The sequence below is a fragment of the Pimephales promelas genome, chromosome 4, assembly GCF_988280905.1.
Source record: "Pimephales promelas chromosome 4, fPimPro1.hap1.1, whole genome shotgun sequence".
NCBI lineage: Eukaryota > Metazoa > Chordata > Actinopteri > Cypriniformes > Leuciscidae > Pimephales > Pimephales promelas.
Window position 1 is genome coordinate 41,674,923 of NC_142772.1, and position 25,043 is coordinate 41,699,965.

The following is a 25,043-nucleotide window of genomic DNA, read 5'->3' on the forward strand; positions in this document are numbered from 1 at the left end:
CACATATTTACACCTACGGACAATTTTTAGCATCTCCAATTTACCTCAATTCATGGCCTCATGGCTTCAGAGAATAAGATCAAGACATATGGCCTGACTCAAGCCTGCATCCTCATAGGAGCACCGCATTATAATTACATTTTGTTGATTGATGTTTCAATTAAGTAACTAAATCTCTGATGTTTTTAATGTGCACAAAGTACTTTATTGCACATAAATGAATGAAAAGAAGATTTGAAAATATGTTTAAGTTGTGCGCAGGTTTGCGCCGCCGCGGTGTGATACGAGAGACACGCAGTGACCCATCCATATGAGTGTTTTCAGTTTTGAGCCTTGTTGAATAGAGATATTATCCTCAATTGCCCTTTTTGTGGATCAGAATAGTCTCCAATCTGACAATTTGGAATCATGCATGTGGCAGAGTTACATTTCGTTCCAGTTGTTTTGTTCTCTCTGTAGACATTTTTAATAATTAATTGAGATGTCTGATGAACTCAAATACTTGTTTATGGCTGCATGATAAAACAGTGTTTACTCTACGTAGCTTGTGTCTTCACAATCATAGCAGAGTAAAAAAGAAATGTCTCACACAATCCTCTAAAGGAAGGAGACAAAAAATAAAAACTCTTGGCATGAGGACGGAGATGTTTGACTTAATGTGCTTTAATAATAGCAACATTGATGGATCCAAACTGGCAATTCAAATGCATATTTGAAATTTCCTGACTGCCAAATGAATCGAACTTTTCACAAATTAAGAAATGTGGCAGCAGGCTGTTTTTGGTAACAATATCTTTGTACTCATTTAACAAAATGGAGTTCATTTGTCAAGCTTTTCAGAATCTCTCTTCTTAGTTGTGTCCACTTCATAGATCAGATAATTCTTTCTCTTGAAGAATTTTGAGGAATATTTCTTAGAGACTAGGGGCCTAAATGTTCAACTAAACAGGACACGTGGAACACAGTAGGCTAGATAAGTCATGTAGTTTAGATAAGTCGGTTAGTTATCGCTCTCCTGCACGGTGAAACAAATAGTATATAAGTGAGAGTTCCACATTTAAGACTGCAGCATCATCTGTTTTGTGAAATATTTTTTGGCTTTGAAATGGTGAACTTTGTTCAGTAGTGTGGCAAGAAAAGGAATTACCATGCAGCAAAGTTTTACCCGAGGCCTTAAGGGAAAGGGGTGAACACTTTGAAGAACTATTCAAAGTATTTACTATCCAAAGACCATTCCTTATGCTGTTTAAAATTGAGTTCTTTGCTGACTTTTAAAACATTCCATGCAAATCCAGATTTGTTTTTATATAGTTAAAAGCTTGCATGCAACCCCAATTTTTTTTAAAATAATTTTCTGAATTTAGTTTCATTAGAATTGTATGGTATTTTCCTCAGAGGACACCAAGCATGAAGAGGTATGCTCTGCTTTTCTTATTTTTATTTAATATCTTGGGCCCAGCAGTTCATTTTTGTTCTAGGCTATAGGCTAGAGGACTTTAGCCATACACTTCTCTGAGACCACACACGTCACTGTTTTAAATGATGTCTTAAAGAGAACATCCTGGGCTTTCAGAGAAACAGGCTAGCAGTTTGTCCATGACATGCATCATTTGCATTTTGAGTTCAGTCAGGGTATAATTTAGGCTACTTAAAAAACAACAACTATACAATTACAAATATAGGCTACAAATCTTCTATAAACATATCTGTGCAAATTTTTATTTCATAATCAGAAATATTGAGAAAAGAAAAGCTAAAGAGTCAATAGACATTCGTGCTTGTATTTTAATGTGTTTTAATACTGTCTAAAGAGTGCCTATTTAAATAAAATCTTAATAAGAAAATTGATTTCATGTTTCTTATGTTAAAAAACTGCTCAAACTTAAAGATGTTTCATGGGTAACAATCTGTCCCATCATGCATTTCTGCAAAATAACGTTTTTAACCGCGAGCGCAACACATGGGCAACCGAATCGGTTCTTCTGAATGGCAATTTTTCAATGATCCACTGACGTGTATGGAATCTGTCCTCTGCGTTTAACCCATAGCACGTTAGGGCGCACACATTTCACACACCCGGAGCAGTGTGCAGCAATTCACTTTGACGTCCAATTTCTTCCTAGTCGCGTCCTGCCAGTATAAAGAATTAAACCTGCGACCTTCGGGTTATTTGCAGGTTATTTGAGTTAACTCAAAAGTGCTCCCAAACGTTCGTGATTCATTACCTGTATTGACTGAACCGTTTAAAAGAATCGCGAATCAGATAACATTACTGAATCATCTACTGAATCAGTATTTGTTCATTTGAATCAGTTCATTCTACCGGGCTTGCTGGAGAGAACAGTTGGTTCATTGTCTCACAATATAAAATTCGAAATATTGTCAGGTAAAGTTACATTTACACCAAGTTTACGATTTTATACACGCATCAACCTGATTTGTTTATGAAAGTCATCGAGTATAAATGACTTTTTTAAATTGCGTTCGTCATTCTGTCGAATAATCTAACGTTAACGTTAATCCGCTCAATTTTACTTTGAGCATTGTCTAGTCAGTATTATCCTCTGCGTTCGACAAAATGCCAAAAAAGTACCATATTTACTTTGGTAATTGTATCTTCCTCTAAAAATTTAAAATGTCATTTAGGCTACTTGAATTTGCTAATCAAATTATATAAGTGAAATAATGTCAGCTGTTGTTTTAGATCCTGTCAGGCTGACACGTGCTCATGTCGACTTGGCTAGCTAACTAACTTTGACTCGGTGTTCCCACAAAATACTCGATTATACCATTGAATTTATGTATTGGATGTAACGTTAAAGCATGTCTCTGTTGTGCCATATCTTTATCTTGCAAAATGACTCATTCATGGATTATTTGTAGCATGTTGTTTAGATTAACTCATGCAAATGTATTAAGAATTGCTTATAAATCAGTGGAGATTTTCTAATATGATTTAATGCCTGAGATTTCTGCAGTGCTTGACAATGTTTTAGATCATAGACATGTCAACTAGAAACCTCCATTGATTTCTGTGCTTTGTTTTTGTCAGTTGCATTGAAGTGCAACAGGAAGAAATGGATCCAAAACGACCACCCTTTCCTGGTCCCCCTGGGGCCACCCGCCTACCATGGCTGCAGCCGGCACAGGGTCGCGGTCAACTGCCAGACCAGCCCCAATTGGGCCGAGCCAGAGGTCTTGTCCTGCCTAAAGAGGAACCTCTCCCCGGACGAGGTAGAGCCCTAGGTGTACCTGGAGAATCGCCTGTGCGATTTGGCAGAGGAGTAACTCAATCTGTAAGTGAGCCTCTGGTGGGCATGGGTAGAGGAGTGCAGTTTCCAATGGAAGAGGGAGGTTTTGGGCGAGGCCGAGGTTTTTTGCTGCCCACTCCTGAGCCCACTGTTGGGATCGGTAGAGGGGCTGCTGTGGGACCAGTGCCTACCCGTGACATTGAAAGATCAGATGTGCAGGAAAAGATGCCTGAGCTGCAAGCAGAGGTGGCTCCAATGATTGCCAAGGTAAGTGGTGGGCATAGTTAGGGGGCTGCAAAATTGGGGAAATTCTTTGATTAAAAAATGCTATTATGAGTTAAAATGCAATTAAAACAATTTGAGGTTTGCTGTGCTTGTTTTTAGGATTGCACAGTTTTATGATTATATATCGCTAATAAAAATATACAAAATTAAAACAAAATAATGTAACATTTCACTCTAAAATAAAACATTGAATATGGCTTGTTTTTAGGGCCACACAATTAGGCGAGAAGTTTGTGATTTATATATCAATATGGCTATATAATTATTATTATTAATTAGAAAATAAAAATATAAAAATGACTAAATAAAAGCAAAATATTGTAAAATTTTAACTGTAAAATAAAAACATTGTCGTAGAAAAAATATTATAATAATACTTTCATTTGACATCAGTATTTATGGCTAACCTTTATGTTGACAGAAAACTGCAGGGAGAGGACAAGTTCGGTATTTTACACTTAAATCCCTGTTTTAACATAATTTCTGATGAAATAGCAACAATCCTTCCTAAAATGCTGTAAACTTTAGTTTACAAAGATGTGAAGTTCTCAGGGGTGTTCACTGATATGCTCTCACAAATTCGCTGCAAAGGGGCTTTTTTGTGTTATATATCTTCTAGATAAACACATTTGATTTGGTAATGGATTTATGCATTAAGTCTCAGGTTTGGATTTCTTTTAGGTTGATGCTCCTGGGACAGGGTCATCGCTGGTGTCCATGTTCAGGGGCCTGGGAATTGAGCCAGGAAAGACCTGGGGCAGAGGGGCAGCACCTATTGGTATGTAAAGAGAACAGAGAGAAAAGTTTTTGTTTTTTTGGTTCGGTTTGTGTCTTAATATTTTCAGAAGTGACTTCTAAATGAATACATTCATACATATATACTTTCTTGGAATACAAAATTAAATGTTTAGAAGAATGTAAAAGCTGTCCATGCTGTAAGATAAGAGTCCCTCTGCAGATCCGACAATGACAAAAAGCACCATAAAAGTAATCCATATTCTGATGCAGACATCTAACCTCCATCCTCCGTTATCCACCTAACACCGGTTCATTCATTTAATTGTATTTGTGCGTCGAAAGTGAATGTGATCAAAAACTCTGCAAAAACTTAAATGCAAGTGTTCATAAAAGACACATTTCAAATGGCTGTGGAGCTGAAGACAACTCCCATGATTCCACACTCCTCATTCACAGTGTCAAGCTACGCCTTTTTAATTGTTTTGAATATGTGAACTCTAGCTGTGAAAATTATACGGTGCCTTTAGTTTAGGTCACTTATTTTGGCCCAAAACCAAAAATAACTGTTTCGGCGGAAATGTTAGGTAGCTGAAATTTTGGTGAAGTGTTGAAATGTTGTCTTAAGCACCAAATCAGCATATTAGAATGATTTCTGAAGGATCATGTGACACTGAAGACTGGAGTAATGGCTGCTGAAAACATTTTTAAATGTATTCAATTAGAAAGCAGTTATTTTAAATTTAATTCATATTTCACAGTATTACTGTATTTTCTGTGGAGTTAAATCAAATAAATTCAGCCTTGGTGATCATAAGATACTTATTTGATGATAAGACACTTATTTTACTTCTCTGAGATGTTTGAGCATTCATTCAGGCTGAGATGCAGCATTTTTTTAAACAAGATACATGCTGGCACCATAAGAAGCAGGGCCTATACTGTACATTATAAATGCAATGCATCTTTCTGTATATTGCATTTAATCAAACTCATACCTGTTTCATTATTCATATCAGGGCTAGGTTGATTGGAGTGGGCATTAAATTGTGCTCAATCATTCTTGCATCCTTGGCAACATCAACAAAGTTAAATAGTCACCACTTAGACTTGTGAATTACTGCTCAAGACAGCAGGAAGGTCAAATAGCTAATAATGAAAACAAACCTAATCTACAATGTAAATACAAATGATGAAAGTAAGCTCATTCGTCTTGAATTTAAGAGCTCTTTTTCTTTGTAAGAATTTAACCAGTGCTTGAAATAGTCCTTGGCTTCTGTATCGGTGACCTTTCTACGTTTTCGCCTTGCGCACAACTCTTGGGGAGCCGCTGCTTTTTTCGGGCTGCACTTCACAGCAGACTGGCTGGCTTAAAAAAATATTTTTCTATGCAAACATGACATTTTAAGATGAGGCTTCCAACCTTTTCGAGCACTACCCTATGGCGCATCACAGTGTTTCTGATATTCATAATGCAACGGTTCTGTAAGTAAACAAGCTGTCTTAACCAAGATCTTTCAATCAGCAGATCAATCCCTAGTCATCCCACTTGATTTTTCTGGATGTCAGATATTAATATTTCAGTACCAAAAAAGAAGACAATTCAGAAACTAGGCTAATTAAACTGCAAGTGTAAGAGTGTAAGCAGAGTGTAATGGAGCCCTTTACAATGCTATTGCGGTAAAAGAAGAAACAGCACGAATTATGACAGAGTGCAAACCTGAACTAGCAAGGTTTGGGAAAGTTTACAAAACTTCAAAACAAAAATGCTGTCGCGTGCAATACGTGCAAGGCGGAACTTGCTTTTCACGGGATGTCGGAGCACTTAAAGAGGAAACATCCTGGCAAAGAGGAGCCGGTGAGAACTGAGTGTTCTCCAGCTGGAGCTAACTAAATAGAGGTAAATCTCTTTATTAGATAATGCAATACTACTAATACAAGTAATAATATTAATATAATTACATACATCAATAATAATATAATTACAGTAATGTTTTATTTTGCATAGAATAAAGCTTGATCGAGCTTAGGAGTCAGGGCTGTTTTTATTATTGTAACACTCTTGGGTATTATAGTCTCATCGCTTGCCTGTATTTTGTTCCATAATCATGAAGACTTACAAAAGGAGATGTTAGGAAGAATATCATGGCAGTTACTTTTTCATACCATTCTTTGTTGTGTACTGAAGTAAATGCCCCTTTTTCTGTTTCAGTTCTAAGAAAAGCAGTGGGCTTATTAAACATTGCTTAGAGAGCATTTGTGTGATTTGAGTTGGATCAAAATCTGAAAACTTAAAGAGAATGACCTGTTTTGTTTGCTCAAAGTTCATTAAAACAACTATTTCAAAAGCTGAACTGATTTTCTTTTTTTATATTATAGTAAGAACATGTGTAACTCAATGTTTTAACTAATTGAAAAGTCTGAATAATCGTTCCAAGCCTACTGATTAGTTGGCGAAATAATCGACGATTAAGCTCTAAAATCGTTAGATTAATCGATTATCAAAATAATCGTCTGTTGCAGCCCTAGACGATGACTATAATTAAATGTAAAATTCAATATTGTTTACGAATAAAAACAAGACTAAATTTGGTTTACAAAATAAATACTATGCAAAAATGTCTCATCATTTTCATATTTCATTTTCGTTATACAGTAAATTTCATTTTTATGACTGGATTGTGAGATTCCGTCCACCTTTTATGCATCACAAAAGTCTTGTTTTTTTTTTTTATGTATGATCTCCTACAGTTTAGTTAACGAAGAAGCAGGCTGTCTAAGGGTTGTGTGTGAGTATAATTATATTATTTGTCTGTATTGAATGTTTTCTCTGTCCTTATTCAGGCAGGGGTGTAGCGAGTGATTTTGGGGCAGATGTCGAGCCCAAACCGAGCATAATTGGGCCAGCTGGTCTGACTCCAGGAAGAGGGGACTCTCTTTTAGAAGAATCCATCAGGTGATGTTCTCCAGCACCACCCAGGATTACTCAGGATTGTTGTTTCTTTCTTGTTTTCTGAGTCCAATTTCTTTCTCCCTCAATTTTTATTTGTACATGGATAATAATACGTAATAGTAAATAATGTCCTATTTCATGTCATTTCAATCCTGCATGACATTTTCTTGGAAGGTGGAAAAATGGGGAAGATTGTAAGTGAATAAGAACTCAAATTCGGGTCTGTTCATCACACAAAGCTGTCTTATGGCTTCAGACAAGTTAGGCCATATGGATCACCTGTATGATAATTTAATGGGATTTATGTTTGTCTTTTTGGAGTTTATAATTTTGCTTCATTGAGGAAAGAAAGTCATATGGTTTGGAACGACATGAGGATGAATAAATACAAGATTTTTTTATTAAAATATGAATTTTGAAATGTTTTAAAATGCTGGTCACTTTGTGCACTTACAGTTTCCTGGGCAGAGGATTCGTTGGTGTTGGCAGAGCAGCGTTGCCTCCTATGGGTGTAGGTCGTGGACCGATTGGCCCATCAGGCCCTATGTCTCCCATTGCTGCCCCTTCCTCTTTGGCACCTGCTGCCTCCATCTCTGAAGAAGCTCTGATTGTTCCCGGGACACCACCTAAAGTTGAAGTGAAAATTGAGACAGTGAAGTATGAATTCTTTCAGTCACCTCTGATTGTAATTTCGGATCATTTCAAGCAAGTAAATGCATTGTTTGTAATTTGCAGTATATACAATGTTCAAAGGTTGGTGTAAGATACTATTTTTTAAAAGAAATACTTTTATTTAGAGATGCACCGATTGACCGGCGTGTGACCAGAACCGGCAGATTTTCACTTGATCGGCCATGACCGGCGACCGGCCGGTCAGTCTGACATAATGCCGAATCCGATTTTATGCCAGTCAAATACACACAGGCGCCGCATGATTAACATCGCGCAACATCAGTATCACACGTGCACATGGAACACACATGTAGGGAACCTCTTGAGTTACAGCCGTTTCACCCCTTAATTACACCTCAAGCATGAGCGGCGCATATGTTTTTCTGCTTGCATGTTAATCAACGAGTGCATTCACACCGGGAGCAGTGCTTGAGCGTCAAGCAGGAAGTGAGCAGCAGTGAAGCGGTTTCTGCGCCGTGTCTATTTTTGCTGCGCTGCTCACACTCAATTAAAGTGAAAGCACAGTTTTGATGAAAAAAAAAAAAATTTAAAAGTGGATTTAAAGGATTTAAAAGTGCCCAAAATGCAGAATTTGCATGTTGTGTTTTAACAAGAACTGGAGTAGGCTATGTCAATAAAGAAAATGTACCCATTTAAATTTGTTTTTATTATTGAGTTTGAGAAAGTATATGGTGTTTTTTTTTTCTTTAATATATAGAAAATAAATATTTGTGTTATTGAAAATAAAAAAGTGGTTTGAAAAATAAAATCGGAATTGGCTGAAATCGGTATTGGTAGGTCAAACTTAATGAAAATCGGAATCGGCCTAGAAAATTGTAATCGGTGCATCTCTACTTTTATTCAGCAAGGATGCATTAAATTGATCAAAAGGGAGAGTTGTAATGATACAAAATATTTATATTTGAAATAAATACAAATGTTCATTTGTACAATCTTGGGCTGCACGATACTGGGAAAATATATGATATGCAATGTTTTGGAGTATTGCGATAATGATACTATAGCAATAGCTCCTACTGGGGAGGCGGGTATAAAGATTGTAAGGCCACATTTGATTGGTCGAATTTGGATAAACAACATATGCATGCACGCAACACACAAATGCTTGGCACATAAAATGTAATTTATCGCACCTCTCTGCGATATGGATCGCATATACTCTTATCGCGATAGCGATAATTGTTCGATATATCGTGCAGCCCTAGTACAATCTATTCATCAAACATTCCACAAAAAATAATAACTGTTATTAAGACTGATAATAAAAACACAGTATGTTAGTTTTACATTATATATATTCAAGCTGAATTTTGATAAGTGCCTAATTCGCAAATTAATCACTTGATTGGTGCAGTTCTTTACAACAAATCAATCCAACCAGTTGGTACAAGCTCATGTGTCTCTCCTACACTGTGTTCTTCAGGGATCCTCTGCCGAAAATAGGAACCAAAGGCAATCCTGTGTCCATCGGCTCAAACTACATTCCCATCTGCTGCAAAAACGATGCTGTGTTTCAGTACCATGTTACATTTACGTGAGTCTTAAAGACACCCTGTGGTTATAATCAAGTTTTTAATGTTGATTATATGCCTATGTGGTGTTTTAAAATGCTTTCATACAAACCATGAGCAAATTCTTCAGTTTACACCATATTTTCTAGTTTACAGAGTATTTTCTAGTTTAAATGCAGTGTACCAAAGACGGTCTCAAAAATGCGCTTTGAAGCTTCTACTGTTTCCTACCATGACAAACATGTTACCAATTTCGGTAACTTGTGGGGCGGGGCGGAGCTTTTCATTAGGAGGCTAATGTCCGATTTTGTAAAAATGCATTACAATTCTACAACCTTGTAGTCGAATTCTCTCTCCATCTACTTCTAAATGTTTCCAATTTAAAGATATATGGCTGAATGAAATCAATATTCCCACTTGCCTTTGTTCAGCGTTTACTACCGTTAACAGTGTATCAGGTAGTCCGAGCTGGTGTGACGAGGGTTGGGTGCCGTTCACGTTTTCACATCGCGCAGAGCGGCTCTGGAAATGCATTTTTATTCTCATATAGTGGGACTGCAGAGGCTGAAAAACACCGCAAGCATCCCACATGCTTCAGTGTGTGTGTGTGTGGTAAATGAAACCTCACGTCTGCGCCACTCATTTACACAGTTCAGAACCTAACTTTGATTTAGTGGAGGCATATTAATGGCTCTGCATGTACTATATAAAAAACATTTTAATGTATTATTTTGATGATCAGAAATTTGTTTTAAAAGATAGAATTATTGACAGCAGGGGTCTTTAAAAAATGTTTCAAAACATTGATAGCAAAAGGTTTGTTAGTGCCCACAGGTTCTGATATATAGTTACAGAAAAATAATGTGCACACTGTTCTCAGTGCTGTTCTTGAAATGATTTTACGCAAAGATCTGAATTGTACTTTTGACAAATGTTTAAAATGATGTGCACTCACTTTAGATAAAGACTTCAGCCTTGCCTAATGTTGTCATCTGACATATTTAGTGATTCAGATGGTGGTCCCTCCATATGGTGGCTAGCATATTGAAGTCCCATGACCAGAGGACAAAAGCTTTTTTTTTTTTTTGTACCAGATTTTTTTAAACAAGCTAACATCACTGTCACAGTTGGACACTTATAATTGACCCCATTGGAAACATAAACAAAAACTACAGAAGTAACTTCGATCAGTTTTCAGAGCTAATGCTTTCTAATATTGACTGTTCTAGATCAGAAATGGCCAGCGAACAATGAAGATGCCTTAGTGCACCTTTAAACATGGGTTTTTTGCTCTAACAAGTTGTTTGCCCCTGCATGTCAGAATAAAGTAGACATTTTAGTTCATGGCCTATATTGTGACCATTATTCATTGAATAATTATGATTAGCAGCATTTCCTTTAGAACACATGATTAATGAAGTGAATGATCGGCTATTGAATTTCAGCCCGAACGTTGAGTCCATCGGTATGCGCTTCGGTATGATGAAGGAACATCGGCCTACCACGGGAGAGGTGGTGGCTTTTGACGGATCTATCCTCTATCTGCCTAAACGTCTTGAAGAGGTTTGTATGCTTTGTATGTTGTTATTTTCCACTTTAAACATTCCTCATTTCCCAAGTTTACTTTGGCTTTGCTGTGTGACAGGTTGTTCATCTTAAAGCTGAGAGAAAAACCGACAACCAGGAGATCGACATCAAGATCCAGTTGACTAAGATTCTGCCTCCCAGCTCTGACCTGTGTATCCCATTCTACAACGTGGTTCTAAGGAGGTGTGTATTCTCTTCAACTGTATAGTTTCAGGATTTTCACTACGGGGTAAACCTGTTAGCCAGCACCCCCACTTTTGAAAAATCCTCAGAAATGGCATACCCAAACTAAAACAGAAAGAGTTCATTAACCCTTTTGCACTAAAAGCACAAGTATGGTCTCATTTGAAAGCTGACACTTGGCAGTTTATTGTAAATTTAGAATTAATTATTGTCATTTTTTTTATAAAAAGCTTCAAAGTTTTTTAAAGTTAAAATAAATGTATTTTTTATGAAATATCTTCATAAATATAATATTGAAGTAGGAATTGTATCAATCTAGAAATGCACTGCAGCTAAAGCCACATGTCTGACCATATAATATTTAAAATCTGAAGATAAGTCTAAAACTCTGAATGTAATTAAATGTTTTTAAAAATCATGAAATGTGACTTTATTTTGATTAGACTCTAAAATGCAAACTTTTTGTGGTGCAAACGAGCCCCATTCAGTCTCAGTCTTCCCTGCACACATTCACACATCTCCGGCCTGGTTATGGCTCTAAATATGTTTTTCTTTTGTCTTCATTATAATTACTAACGACTGGCTATTCACGCTTTTTCAATCCCTAATTTTTGTTTCAAAGTTGTCACTTCACATTTGAAACTATCAAATGCCCTTCTTAAAAAAGAAACATTTCATTAAGCATTCCTATTTGAAAATTTTCATAAAAATAACAGCTCGGTGGCAGGTGCATCTACATAACAAAGCATGCAGAAGTCTGTAATTTTTATCATAGCAACTCTTCAACTGTCTCCGCTGTCATTTCTGATCAATTTAATGCATCCTTGCTGAAAAAAATCTTGCTGACCCCTAATTTTTTTGAATTTCGTTTAATTTATCCAAATAGTCTTCATTGTTTTTCAAAAATTGTATCGCATGAACTTCGCAAAGAGGGCAAAATCCACATACAACGAAAAAGTACTGCAGTGTGTGCTATGTAACAAAAGATGGAAATTATATTGAAAATCAAATTCATACTGAAATAATCATATGTGTGCACCATTAAAAACTACACGGTAATTGAATGACAAAATTAGCATTAAAAAGTCAAACATAGCCCGGCCTCTGAGAGAATGTAAGATCTCTCGGCGTTTTCACTAGGCATAATTCTTCCATCTCCGTTACAGAGAGAACTCTTCTCTTGTAAGACAAAACCCTTAGCAGTCATATCACTCAGTGGGTTCCCTCGTGTGTTGTCCTGGAGTCTCTGCACTGGGCCTGTCTAAAGTCAACCATGTTTGAAATCTACAATTAGCTGCGGTCTCGGCGGGGACTGAACACCCTTTGCTCTTGATAGCCAGGAGTGAAAACATGCTCCTGAGAGACCACTCGCCTGTGCCTGCCTCACTCCATTTCCCTCCACTGCATCTTTTAAAGTTTAGAGATGGGGTCATCAAACAATTTTGGAAAATCAAATAAGTATAATCGCGTTACGGCTCGCATGACGTAGCAGCCCGATGAGAAATGAAGACTATGGGTTCCGTTGTGTGTTAAACCAAAATTATAGGTTCAATACAAGTTAAACTCATCCTACAGCACAACATTTTATTTTGTCTTTGAAAGGCCAAAAGGTTACAGTGAGGTATTTACAATAGACAATATAGTGTTTAATGGCATAGAAAATTATTTGGGCCAATGTTTGGAGTGTTTAATGGCTAGGGGTGGGAATCTCTGAATCTCACAATTGAATTGATTACGATTCAGAGGGCTGTGATGCTAAATCTATTATCTATCTTTTTTTGTGTGTGACTATTTGGTACTTTTAAAGTCCCCGTGAACCGGAAGTTGCAAACGATTTTTCTCCCGTGCTGTGACGTATTTCCAAGTGAAACGGAATATTGAACAGAGGGCAGGGTTTTACTCTAGCGCTCCTCCTCTCCATCTCTCGCTCATAGCAAACTAACGGTTTGAGGGGAGTGGTTAAGCGTTTCCCCACCCAAACTGTGAAACCTACGTCATCAACCGTTCCAGACCGGAAGTAGCTTTTCAGATTTTGATTAAAGATTACCAAGGTAAAACATTTTTTTAATATATATTTACTTGCACGGATTAATTGTTCACCACAAGACTAGTAATATGCGCTAACAAAGTAAATAGGTTCAATTTTGATTTCACGGGGACTTTAAGGGAAACTATTTACAATGACCCAAAAAGAATTTACTTCCAATATCTTTTATTAATAAAATAAATGGAAGTGATTTGGTAAGTCAACTGTAAGGTTACATTTGCCAGCATATGTCCCAACATTGCAAAGAACCAACAGAAAAAGAAAAGTGTGCCTGTACTAGCAGCATACTTGTAGTAAATTAATACAAACTTCAGCATATTCTGAATCTTTTACATAAAATAAGAGACTTATAACCAACATCCTCCTGTTATGTGCAACTGAGCAAAATAAGTGATACACAGGTGATACTTGTGATTTTATAATTGATTGTAATATTTTATAGTTGTTCAAATTGTTATTTGTTAGTTTTCACGTTAGGTTGTCATAACAACAAAGTTGTAATATTGTATGCAACTATAAAATATATATAATAATTAAATCATACAATGACAATTTGAATCCCCCCTTCATGTAATTGAGATCATCAATCAAGTTTTATCGCAAAAAAATCTCAAAGGCTGCCTACCAATAACCATTTGATAATTTATGGCCATTATTAAAGTAAGTATTCAGTAATGTGTTGAGAAACGCTGCCAGTGTGAAAACACAACGTGAGCCTGCTGTCGTAGTTAAGCTGTTCGCTTCGCACCACACGAGCAGGCGTTTTGAACCAGGCTGTATTGTTGAGCCCTGTGGATTATTGCTCCACTTTTTCAGTGCATATAAGACAAGTCTGAGCTACAATGCCTTGTTGACAGCCAGCTCTGACATCTCTCACTTTCCTCTCATTCTTTCTCTCCCGCTCCAGAGTGATGAAAATACTGGGGCTGAAATTAGTGGGCAGGAACCATTACGACCCCAACGCTGTTGTGGTTCTCGGCAAACACAGGTATTTTGCACCATCCTGATTGTCCTCGATTACATTCCAACTTAAATTGCTGTGCTCCACATTGTTTGGTTTCACCCTGAATAAATCTAGACTCAAGCTTCGGTATTTTTCCACCTGCCTTCGTATCAGCACCACTTACAATAATGGCTTGCATTCTGATTCTCTGTTCAGGGTCCTGGTGAGCGTTTGTTCCTAAATGTGTTTGTGAATGTGTGTCTTTCAGGCTTCAAGTGTGGCCTGGATACTCCACCAGTATCAAGCACACTGATGGTGGCCTCTACCTCATTGTGGATGTCTCACATAAGGTGCTGCGAAACGACTCCGTGCTGGATATCATGTGAGTTTGATCAGTGTAATCACTCATTCAGACATGTCCACATGTGTAAAGCCATTACCGTTTTGTCAGGTCCATACTTTGTTCTACCAAAATACCTAATATTCTACGGTTTATGAGTAAAACATTGTTCTAACTGCAGTTTAAATGCATTAATGTCCCCACTGAGCTGCATTTGAAAATGTTTAAATGCCACTTCACATGACGTTTTTGTGTTTTCTCTGCATTGCAAAGATGAGTTTTGTTGATACTGATTTCATTGATTGGTTGCAGCCCTATTGTGTCTTTGAATTTGAAATTTTTATTTGACACAAAAGATGATGCATACCTTTAAGTTTCAAAAATGTTTTTTTAAGGGTAAAAATTCCCATAAAAGGTTCAAATCAATTTAAACTTATTAAAAAAAAGATAATTTCTGTCTCTACTGTGAACTGACCACCATACAGATTTTGAAGAATAATATCATAAACTTCAGGAGTCAGCTGTCCACGGCAGTCCTAAACCTGCCAAGATACCAACACAATAAATGCACTAGGCAAAATATAAATATCTGATCTAAATATCGTTATCGATAAAATCCTAGAACATTTCGAGATATAATATTTTTTTGTCAATATCGCACACCCATACATGTATAGTTTTTCTAACAGTGCTTTTAGAATATTATTTATTGGGTGTTTTACTTTTAACTACTCTGTTTATTCCAGTGGATAGCATTTGATACCGAAATGCAATAAAAACATTTTAAATACAATTTTATAAAAAAACAAAAACAATTTCATTCAAAATAATGGCCTGCGTATGAACTTCCACATGAGTGTGGATGCTTTTGTAACATTCATTTTCAATGAGACTTGGACATTTTAGGCAATATGAATGTCAGAGACAATTGGTCAAATTTATTCAGAGTTCTTATCAGGGATTTAATCGCTGTCAGAGAGAATGAGACCTTGGAAAGAAAAGCAGAAAAGCAGCTCACTAGGTTTTGATTACATCTCGAAAATTCAAATGCATGCTAAACTTTAGAATCATAACGATAATCAGTCACTATAATCAGTTTGCAAAAATCAGTGGAATGATGTAAATTGCTTAACCCTGCTGTCTCCGAATACCTGTTTGTTTGTCTGTCGCAGGAACCTGATTTATCAAGGAAGTCGTGAGAGTTTTCAGGATGAATGCACAAAGGAGTTTGTTGGTTCAATTGTGATCACTCGCTATAACAACCGCACTTACCGTATCGATGACATTGAGTGGGCAAAGTCTCCCAAAGACACCTTCACCTTGGCTGATGGATCTGTGACCACATTTGTCGATTATTACAGGTTCATGTGCAATGTTGGGAACCCACTTCTCTGATTTAAGTCCAGAATGCATGTAAAAGACACGACAGCTGGACAGTAAATTGTATAACTAGATTATATGACACAAATGACATTGTGAATGTCCTTGCATTCATAAATTCTAGCCCATTATGACAGATATATGTTGTTTTAAAGCGATAAATTACAGTTTTATAGTTTGTTGTCGGGATTTTCTAATTAGCTTTTTATATGCACAGTAAGAACTATGGCATTACCATAAAGGAACTGGACCAACCACTGCTCATCCATCGTCCAAAAGAGAGGTCCAAACCAGGAGGAAAGGTGATGAATGCATATCAGGATTGCTGGACTAGAAGTAGATGCTGTTTTGTTTTGTTTTATTTTTTTTAGAAATGACTGACAGCTGCATGTTAGTCGTTGGTTGTCTGAATGACATGTTTCGCAGGCCTGATTGAATTCACACTCCATGCTGTCATCTAGTGGTGTCATTGGGTGCTGTAGTGTACATTTAATAGTAATTTATTTGGCCTTGTAACTAGTAGGCAGGGTCTGCATTTTTATAGCTTTTTCATATCAGTCATATACACTACTATTCAAATGTTTGGGGTCATTAAAGAAAGAAATACTTTTATTCAGCAATGATGCATTTAATTCAAATGAGATGGTAAAGACATGTATAATGTTACAAAATAAATGTTATAATAAGAAATGTTTATTGAGAAACAAACCAGCATTTTAGAATGATTTCTAAAGGATCATGTAACTGAAGTAATGACTGCTAAAAAAATTAGCTTTGCCATCACAGAAATAAATAATATTTGAAATGATATTAAAATAGAAATGTTATTTTAAAATGTATTACATGTTTTATATAACTATATCACTATTTTTACTAGGGGTGTAGCGGTTCACAAAATTTACGGTTCGGTTCGATACTATACACTTGTGTCACGGTTCGGTATGTTTTCGATACAGCAAAACGAAAGAAATGCCAGAGAAATTTACTTGATTTAATTTTTTTAATTATATTTTTATTAAAATTAACATCATAAAGTATGATATTGTTTTACTTTAAGCAATGATGGAGCTATACTTGACTTTTCTTTGGAGCATATAAAACAAAACAGCTCCTTGGACAAAATGAAATGTAATATTGTAGTAGTTTATAAACAAAGGTCTATTTTAGTTCAGATTAACATTTCAGATTAACGTTCTGCTTACATTAGATTTGCCATTTGATGTTGACCAATGTTGTGGCAATGTCACACCAGCGTCTCTTACATTATGAACGTGCTTTCCACGCGCCTATATTTGAAATAACGAAATTTTGGTCGGCAGGAAAAATGGTCCAGTGAACCGTTCAGTTTAAAAATGTATACCAAAAACCGAACCGAAAGCCTCGTATCAAACGGTTCAATACCAATACGTGCATTTTACTGTATTTTTCATCAAATAAATGCATCATTGGTGAGCATAAGATGCTTGTTTTCTACTAAAAGCATAAAAAAGTATGAATTTATGAATAGTGTAGTTTTTCCATCACATACTAACCAGTCTCATGGTCAAGTGGCTCCTCATAAAAACTTTTGATCTACTCAATAATAGGTAATAACGGGTGAAATCCTGCTGCTGCCTGAACTCTCCTTCATGACTGGCATCCCTGAAAAAATGAGGAAAGATTTCAGAGCCATGAAGGTACGAATCCATCACCAGTCAAACAATCTTGGCACATTAACAAGTGTCAGATTGAGTTAGTTGGGTGAACTCTTTATTTTGGAAACTGTTCAGATGGGGTCACTCTGACCTATCCCTCTTGGTCCCTGTGTTTCAGGATCTGACCATGCACATTAATGTGGGAGCCGAGCAACACACCCAGAGTCTCAAACAACTGCTGCACAACATCAACAGCAATAACGAAGCTCTCTCAGAGCTGGGCCGCTGGGGCCTCAGCATCAGCCAGGAGATTCTAGTGGTGAGAAAGGAAACGGACACCTCCGTAATGCACTTGACAGTGGAATTTAGTCTACGGCCCTTTTTTATTTTAGATGTATAGTAAAAGAGAACTTTGTTTCAACTAGACAAAATAAAGCTTTCATTTTATCCAATGCAAGTAGTTTTCAGAATCACTTATATTGAAACATGCTGGTCATATATGTGTACATCTGTGTTGTTCACCCTTTTAATTAACTGTATTGATTGGCTTACTGTATTTTTCGTTCATCATGATCCATTGGTGTTCTTTTAGTTAACTTGAATTACTTAAATGTTTTGTTTCTGCACAGACTCAAGGAAGAATTCTGCCCAACGAGACCATCTGCTTGCATGCGGCCTCTTTCGCCACATCTCCGTCAGTAGACTGGTCCAGAGAGGTGGTTCGAGACGCATCCATCAGCACTGTGAGTCAGAAAAATCAGAGCTCGGACACAGCGCAGGGTGTTTGAACGAAAAAAAAATAACTGTAGTCATTGTTTTGCGGCGGAGTGGTCAGAAAATGCCCAATTGATGCTTATGGTCTCATACCGTAGAAAGAAAGCTGCCTCATTTGGCTTGATTGGGCCTGGGTAGTCTGACTTCTGAACAAAGTGACTAAACTTATATAAATTAAGATAAATTGACTAATAAATTGGTTTGTTTTAGTGAAAGTAAAAACGTATAGCTGGACTAGTTTAGTGTGATTTCACTAAATGACTCTTATTTATTTTAGTAAATCCAAAAAAAAATACAGCTGGACCAGTGTAGACTGATTTGAATTAATGACTCTTATTATCCATTTTTTGTGAATCTACTTAATCTGACTAAACTGTAAAAGAGAAGAGAATTAGGCTGTGTAAATTATCTTTTGTTGTTTTGAATGTGACAAAATTGAATTTGAAAGCCCTAATCTTTCACATTGCACCCAAGTTGTAGTTCATCCTGTCCCATGATTCCTCTCTGTCAGGTCCCTCTGAACTGCTGGGCTGTTTTCTTTCCTCGGCGGGCAACCGATCAGGCAGAGGAGCTGGTAAACACTTTTACAAGGGTAGCTGGACCAATGGGCATCAGAGTTGAGCGGCCCATCCGCGTAGAGTTACGGGATGACCGAACTGAGACATTCGTCAAGAGCATTCACTCTCAACTCACCAGTGAGGTACACAGATAGACTTGTGAAACTGCAATCAAAAAAGTTGATTATTCTCTCAAAGAACATCTCCAAGGACCATGGTTCTTTTGGCTTAGTAAATGGAAGTAATATTTCAATACCATAGTAATTGAAAATGGTTCTCAATTTGGCTCAGATCAGTTCTCCTTTGGTTTTCAGCCCCGTGTGCAGCTGGTCGTGTGCATCATGACCGGAAATAGAGATGACCTATACAGCGCTATCAAAAAGCTCTGCTGCATCCAGAGTCCAGTGCCATCACAGGTTTGAGTGAAACACAATGTCTTTGCATTTTATAGTTCAATTTCTGAATTTAAGCAAAGTTTGAGGTCGGTAAATTTTCTTCTTCCATGTTTTTAATCAGATTCATATGCTCAGCAATTTGATAACCTGGCCCAATGTCAAATACATTGAAATTTCAGTTTCAAATAACAGTTTTCTATTATAATATAATTTAAAAGTAATTTTTTTTCCTGTGATGGCAAAGCTGAATTTTCAACAACCATTACTTCACTCTTCAGTGTCGCATGATCCTTCAGAATTCAATGTTAAAAACAGTTGTGCTGCTTAATATTTTGTGAAAATCATAATTTGTCTTTCCAGGATTTTAATAAAGAAACCGAACAAAGCTCTGTGCGTGTGCATATTGACGCTAAAGGGTGCCATGTGTGTCACTATATGATGCCCTAGGATGAGAATGCGTTGTATATTTTCATGTGAAGCAGAATATACAACATGAAGAAATCTATACAATACAGTCATACATTCCATATCATGTCTGAATCTCAGTGGCTCTTATTTTATAGGCCATTAACGTGCGGACCATCTCCCAGCCACAAAAACTCCGCAGCATCGCTCAAAAGATCCTTCTGCAGATTAACTGCAAACTGGGAGGAGAGCTGTGGACAGTGAATGTTCCTCTGGTGAGTGTGTGTGAATCAGACCTTTTGCCCACGGGTGGCCCTGCAGTTACCGTACTGTGTGTCGCTCAGTATTTCATTTAAAAAGAAACCGCTCAAGTAAATATTGAGCATTGGGAATGAACTTTAAAATGGTCACTTCACAGTGAGAAGCAATATACGATAGTTAGGTGTGATCCATTGTCTAGTGTTTATTTTCGTTAACGCATTAGTTTCATGGGTTCATATCTTGACTATACTCATGAGGAAAAACTGTTCCTCCATATTTTAAGAGACATTACCTCAAAAACCAGCAGCCGCAAACTCATTAATAGTCTTGAGAAGGCAAGAAAAACATTAAAATAACATTAGTATTATTTTCATTGTAAATGAATTTTCCCACTTTTGTTCACAATTTTTTAATAACCTATAATAGATGAAATAGGAAGTAATGCATGATAAAGAAAAAAGGCATGAATTTTAAGAGCCCTAAGTGTCACACATTATTCCTTCTAAATGGTACTGATGCTGTATTGTTGCAGAAAATAAATATTAGCAAATGGGATTAACTAAAAGAAGAACTTCTAACTACTAATTTTCATTGGAACAGAAATACCTGATGGTCATTGGGGTGGATGTTCACCATGACGCAAGCAAGAAGAGCCGATCTGTCATGGGCTTTGTGGCAAGTCTCAACAGGTAACTTTATGAAATATAGTGCAGTTGGACTCATTTAATATCCCAAATCACAAAGTACATAAACACTATCATTCAAAAGTTTGGGGTTGTTTTTGGAAGAAGTCTTTTACGCTTAACATTAATTTTATCAAAAATAAAGCAAAAACAGTAATATTGTGAAATTTTACAATTTAAAATAACTGTCACATGACCCTTCAGAAATCATTCTTATATTCAGATGACATATATATAAAAACTAGGGATGTGCATCTTCTAGTTCAGGCCGATGCGATACGCATCCCGATGCGTAGCCAACGATATGATACATTAAAGATACATATAAGCAGCTACCGATGCGATGCAATATGACTCACTACTCTTACGATGTGGTACGATGCGATTCAATGTAATATATGATGCAATGGATAAAAATATGATGCTATGCAATTCAGTATGGTATAGATAGTAGACTTTTATTTCTTTTATTCAGTCATACAGCAAATCATAAAGTGCCATCTGACTTTTATTGCTTGGTTCTTTTATATTTAATCACAAAACCATTTTTAATAAAAGCAGGTGCTGTTTTAACATAAACAAACAAATTTTAAAAAAAAAAGTTTCACAAAAGGGTCTTTCATAACTGTATTCAGATGTAAAAATATATATCTATGAAAAACTATTATTGGCAATCACAGACTTCTGTAAACCAGATCTTAATGAACTTAATGTCCTGACTCTCAGGACACGCCTCACTCTTAGCAGAAATTAAAATGTGCTGCTTACAAGCAGCACATGTGAGATCTTTGAATCAGACCTAACCCTGTGTTTGTCCTGGTTTAGCATGCTGACCAAATGGTACTCCAGGGTCACCTTCCAAATGCCTCACGAGGAGATAATCAACGGCTTCCGAGTGTGTCTGTTGGCTGCCCTGCAGAAATACTACGAGGTAAAAAACGTACATAAATATTAATCAGATAAAATATAGGCTCTACAACAAATGTCAAATGACAGCTCTTGGCCAAAGGCAAAAATATTTTTTTTTCTATTTCAATACTCTACAGCTTAGGTATTTTTATGCTTGACCATCTTACCATTTTATATATAAATAGGTGAACCACGCCTTCCCAGAGAAGATCGTCATCTATCGCGACGGCGTGTCAGACGGACAGCTGAAGACCGTGGAGCTTTATGAGATCCCTCAGATTTTGAAATGCTTCGAGACCATCCCGAACTACGAACCGAAGCTGGCTTTCATCGTGGTGCAGAAAAGAATCAGCACCACCCTGTACTCCTATGGATCAAACCACTTCGGGACCCCCTCGCCAGGAACCGTGCTGGACCACACCGTCACTAACAGAGAATGGTTGGAGAGCTGAAGCTTGTGCTTTGCGTGCAGTTTAGGGTTCTGTAAACCGCTTTAGCAGTCAAAAAAAAAAAACGGTGATACCGGTTCCTGAACGATACTTTTTTTCGATATCAATATTATGAAAATAAAAAAATTAAATGCATTTTAACATAAAATAAAAACACAAATTAAACACACAAAAAAAAAAAAAGGTGGCTATATTTTTTTGCAGTTTTTTTACAAACATATTTTCAGTCTGTAAAAAAGCACCAATGCTGAAGTTTTATGTTTCCTAGTCATTTAACAACATGTAAGCTATACTTTAAATGAGCTTGCGCATGCTTTTTCTGCAAAGCTGCTTTGAAACGATATGTTTTGTGAAAAAAGCTACAAATAAATGTGAATTGAATTAAATAAGCTACTGGGAGGGCAGGAAATGCCTTGAAAAGCTTGCCACAAAGCACTGGCAAAAGTAGCATAATAATTATGAATGTTGGGAAAAAATAGCAAGGAGACATTTTTAATTGTTTATTAATAAACTAGTGTTTTCTGAGTAGTTGTCTGCAAAGATGAAGATGCTGACTTATCATTTCTGCAGTATAGTGAACACGTGTGCCTATAGAGAGAAATTTACCTTTTATTTGGTTTACATAATCCAACTCTGTTTCAAACTGGTTAGTTTAAAAGAAATAGACCTAAAGACTCGTCGAAAACTAGACTTTGTTGGCTGCAAAGATGAAGTTGACGACGCTGACTCGTCATTCCTGCAGTATAGTGAATGTGCGTGCGCCTATAGAGAGAAATTCACCTTTTATTTGGATTACAATGCATTACAATTTGTTTAGAATTGGTTTAAAAGTAAAACTATTTTAAGCTTCTATAGGCCTTTTTCACATGTCTGTGAGGCAGGTATTCTATACGCTGAGTTTCGGTTAATTTGTGACACGCTCCAGTTCTTTTTGCAGTCGAACTTTCTGCTATCAAGTTTATTATGTGTTCTGTTGTAGTGCTTCATCAGATTTTTATCTTGGCAGCAATGTTCTTGTCACAAATATTGGATTGCACGCTGCTGGCATCGAGTCTTGGTGAAATGTAGCTCCACTTTTGATCTTTTCCACATATTTTCCATCTATGTGGGTGGGTCTTTTTGGGCAACCGCATAAACTAGTGTTTTCCCTCCACAGCAAATCATGATGTTTACGAGATTAGGTAAAAATTTTGTACCAAGACAGTGTTTCACTACTCGAAAGTATCTATATTATACTCGAGGCAATTTGTTTGGTGCCTAAAAAGCATCGAACTCGATACCCAGCCCTAGCAGTGCCCTAGAATCTGCAACGTGATGTGCACAGCACAGGTCTAGTCTAGTGCATTACCAGGAGGAAATAAAATGTTGTATATGTAGTGACATGTTTCTCTTCTCTCTAGGGTGGACTTCTACCTAATGGCACATTCGATTCGACAGGGTTGTGGTCTGCCCACTCATTACATAGCAGTGTACAACACTGCAAACCTCACCCCTGACCACTTACAGAGGTAAGAAAGTAGTCCTAGTTGACTGGTGTTTTTTAACCGAAGCTGTTCAAACGAGCGTATATTAAACAAAAAATCAAATGAAAAAAGTTATTTAACGTTCACAGGTTGACCTTCAAGATGTGTCACCTGTACTGGAACTGGCCCGGAACGATACGCGTTCCTGCACCTTGCAAGTATGCCCACAAACTGGCCTTCCTGTCTGGCCAGTACCTCCATTCAGAGCCTGCTATCCAGCTCTCAGAGAAACTGTTCTTTCTGTGAATGAGACCCGGTCAATGTCTCAGCTGGACCCCAGAGGTGTGGTCTTCATCTTCGAATCTTTGTCATTTGTTCTTGGTTTTGTTTTATTAATGTTCTTAAGTGTTGTTCAAAATGTTATTTGCATGTAATCTGAAACATCCTACAAGTGTTTGTTTTTTTCTCTTTGTAACACTTAGTTGATCGCTTTTGTGGCGCATTACTGAATAAAGTGCATGTCACACTTAGTTTTTTTGCCTCAGTGTCTTTCTCATCAGTGATTGTTTGAAAAAATGCCACATCAACATCTCAAGACTTTCATTACTCCATTTTACAAGTAACAAACTTAATGCGTTGAGGGGTAATGTATTGGAGACTGAAGTTGAAAATAATAAATGAACAAAAAGAACCAGCAATATGTCCCTGTAAATTTGTGAAGTCTAGACATTCAGTGACTGCATTAGGGTTCAGTGGAAAATTGAGGAGGGAGGTATATTTGTGTCCACTAGATGTCAGCATTTTCAAGATCACTAAACAAGACTTTTTAAAATAGCTTAAAAAAAAGAAAATCAGTCATGAAATAAAAGCATTGTAATGCAAACGTTAAGCAGACAGAATGTGTCCTAATAACATAACTATATGTAGACTTCTCACTTGAATGAATCCTCAGCAGAAATTTCACCCAGATCCCCAGTGTCATAGGTTGTCAGTCACACTCACTGCGACCGTAGCATGATGCACAAAGTGTGTGAAGTGTCAGGTGCCCAATGTATCCCAAATGGAGTTCCAGAATCTCCATTGGTTGCTCAAAGCCATTTCCTGTCACTTGCAGGCACCATCTAGCACCATCTGAACAAGACTCCTAAAACACAGCTGGAGCTCTACCCAGTCAAAGACATGGGCTATTGACATCACAGATGAAAAGCAACAACCATCTACGAGCAAGATAATAGTTGGATGTCACTCATGATGTTAGTGAATTAAACATGTAAATGCGATGGGGTTTGAATATTTTAACGTGAATTAATAGCAGTGTCTCAATTCCTGAGCTTCCTGTACTTAATTCGAAGACCTTGCATCTCAGCCTTTGTTTTTGCTATATGGATCTATAATCATTCTAAGATATAAAATTCACAGCGACTCAAAATAATAATCCGTTGCATTTCTGCATTTAGGAATTTGAGCACAATGAAAATAAAAGACAATTCCCCTCGATTGGTAAATTATCAAAAACGTTTGACATCATGAAAAGAAAACGCGAGATTGCCACGTGCACCATCTGCGATCAGTCGTATCTTCTCTTCTATGCATTACAAAAATCGT

The 25,043-nt window shown here is 36.9% G+C and overlaps 1 protein-coding gene across 1 annotated transcript; it reads left to right on the plus strand.

The window, feature by feature from the left end:
* The first annotated feature begins 2,252 nt into the window (after positions 1 to 2,252).
* Positions 2,253 to 23,968, plus strand: piwil2 (piwi-like RNA-mediated gene silencing 2). Its single transcript, XM_039659150.2, has 23 exons — positions 2,253 to 2,386; positions 3,053 to 3,518; positions 4,218 to 4,314; positions 7,116 to 7,227; positions 7,681 to 7,881; positions 9,341 to 9,451; positions 10,874 to 10,991; positions 11,074 to 11,198; positions 14,153 to 14,233; positions 14,457 to 14,570; positions 15,701 to 15,889; positions 16,126 to 16,210; positions 17,495 to 17,584; positions 17,721 to 17,861; positions 18,172 to 18,285; positions 18,828 to 19,016; positions 19,188 to 19,289; positions 19,832 to 19,948; positions 20,535 to 20,623; positions 21,443 to 21,548; positions 21,712 to 21,965; positions 23,376 to 23,483; positions 23,588 to 23,968. Exons 2-23 carry the CDS (start codon positions 3,078 to 3,080, stop codon positions 23,742 to 23,744), a joined length of 3,141 nt encoding a protein of 1,046 aa, XP_039515084.2. The 5' UTR covers positions 2,253 to 2,386; positions 3,053 to 3,077; the 3' UTR covers positions 23,745 to 23,968.
* The last annotated feature ends 1,075 nt before the right edge of the window (positions 23,969 to 25,043 follow it).

What these genes read in the sequence shown, in the direction of transcription:
- piwil2 (XM_039659150.2), top strand. Translation starts at nt 3,078, where the DNA reads ATGGATCCAAAACGACCACCCTTTCCTGGTCCCCCTGGGGCCACCCGC. An exon ending in GGTCCAAACCAGGAGGAAAG is followed by an intron (nt 16,211 to 17,494) that starts GTGATGAATGCA and finishes ACTCAATAATAG; the next exon opens with GTAATAACGGGTGAAATCCT. An exon ending in AGAGTCCAGTGCCATCACAG is followed by an intron (nt 19,290 to 19,831) that starts GTTTGAGTGAAA and finishes CTTATTTTATAG; the next exon opens with GCCATTAACGTGCGGACCAT.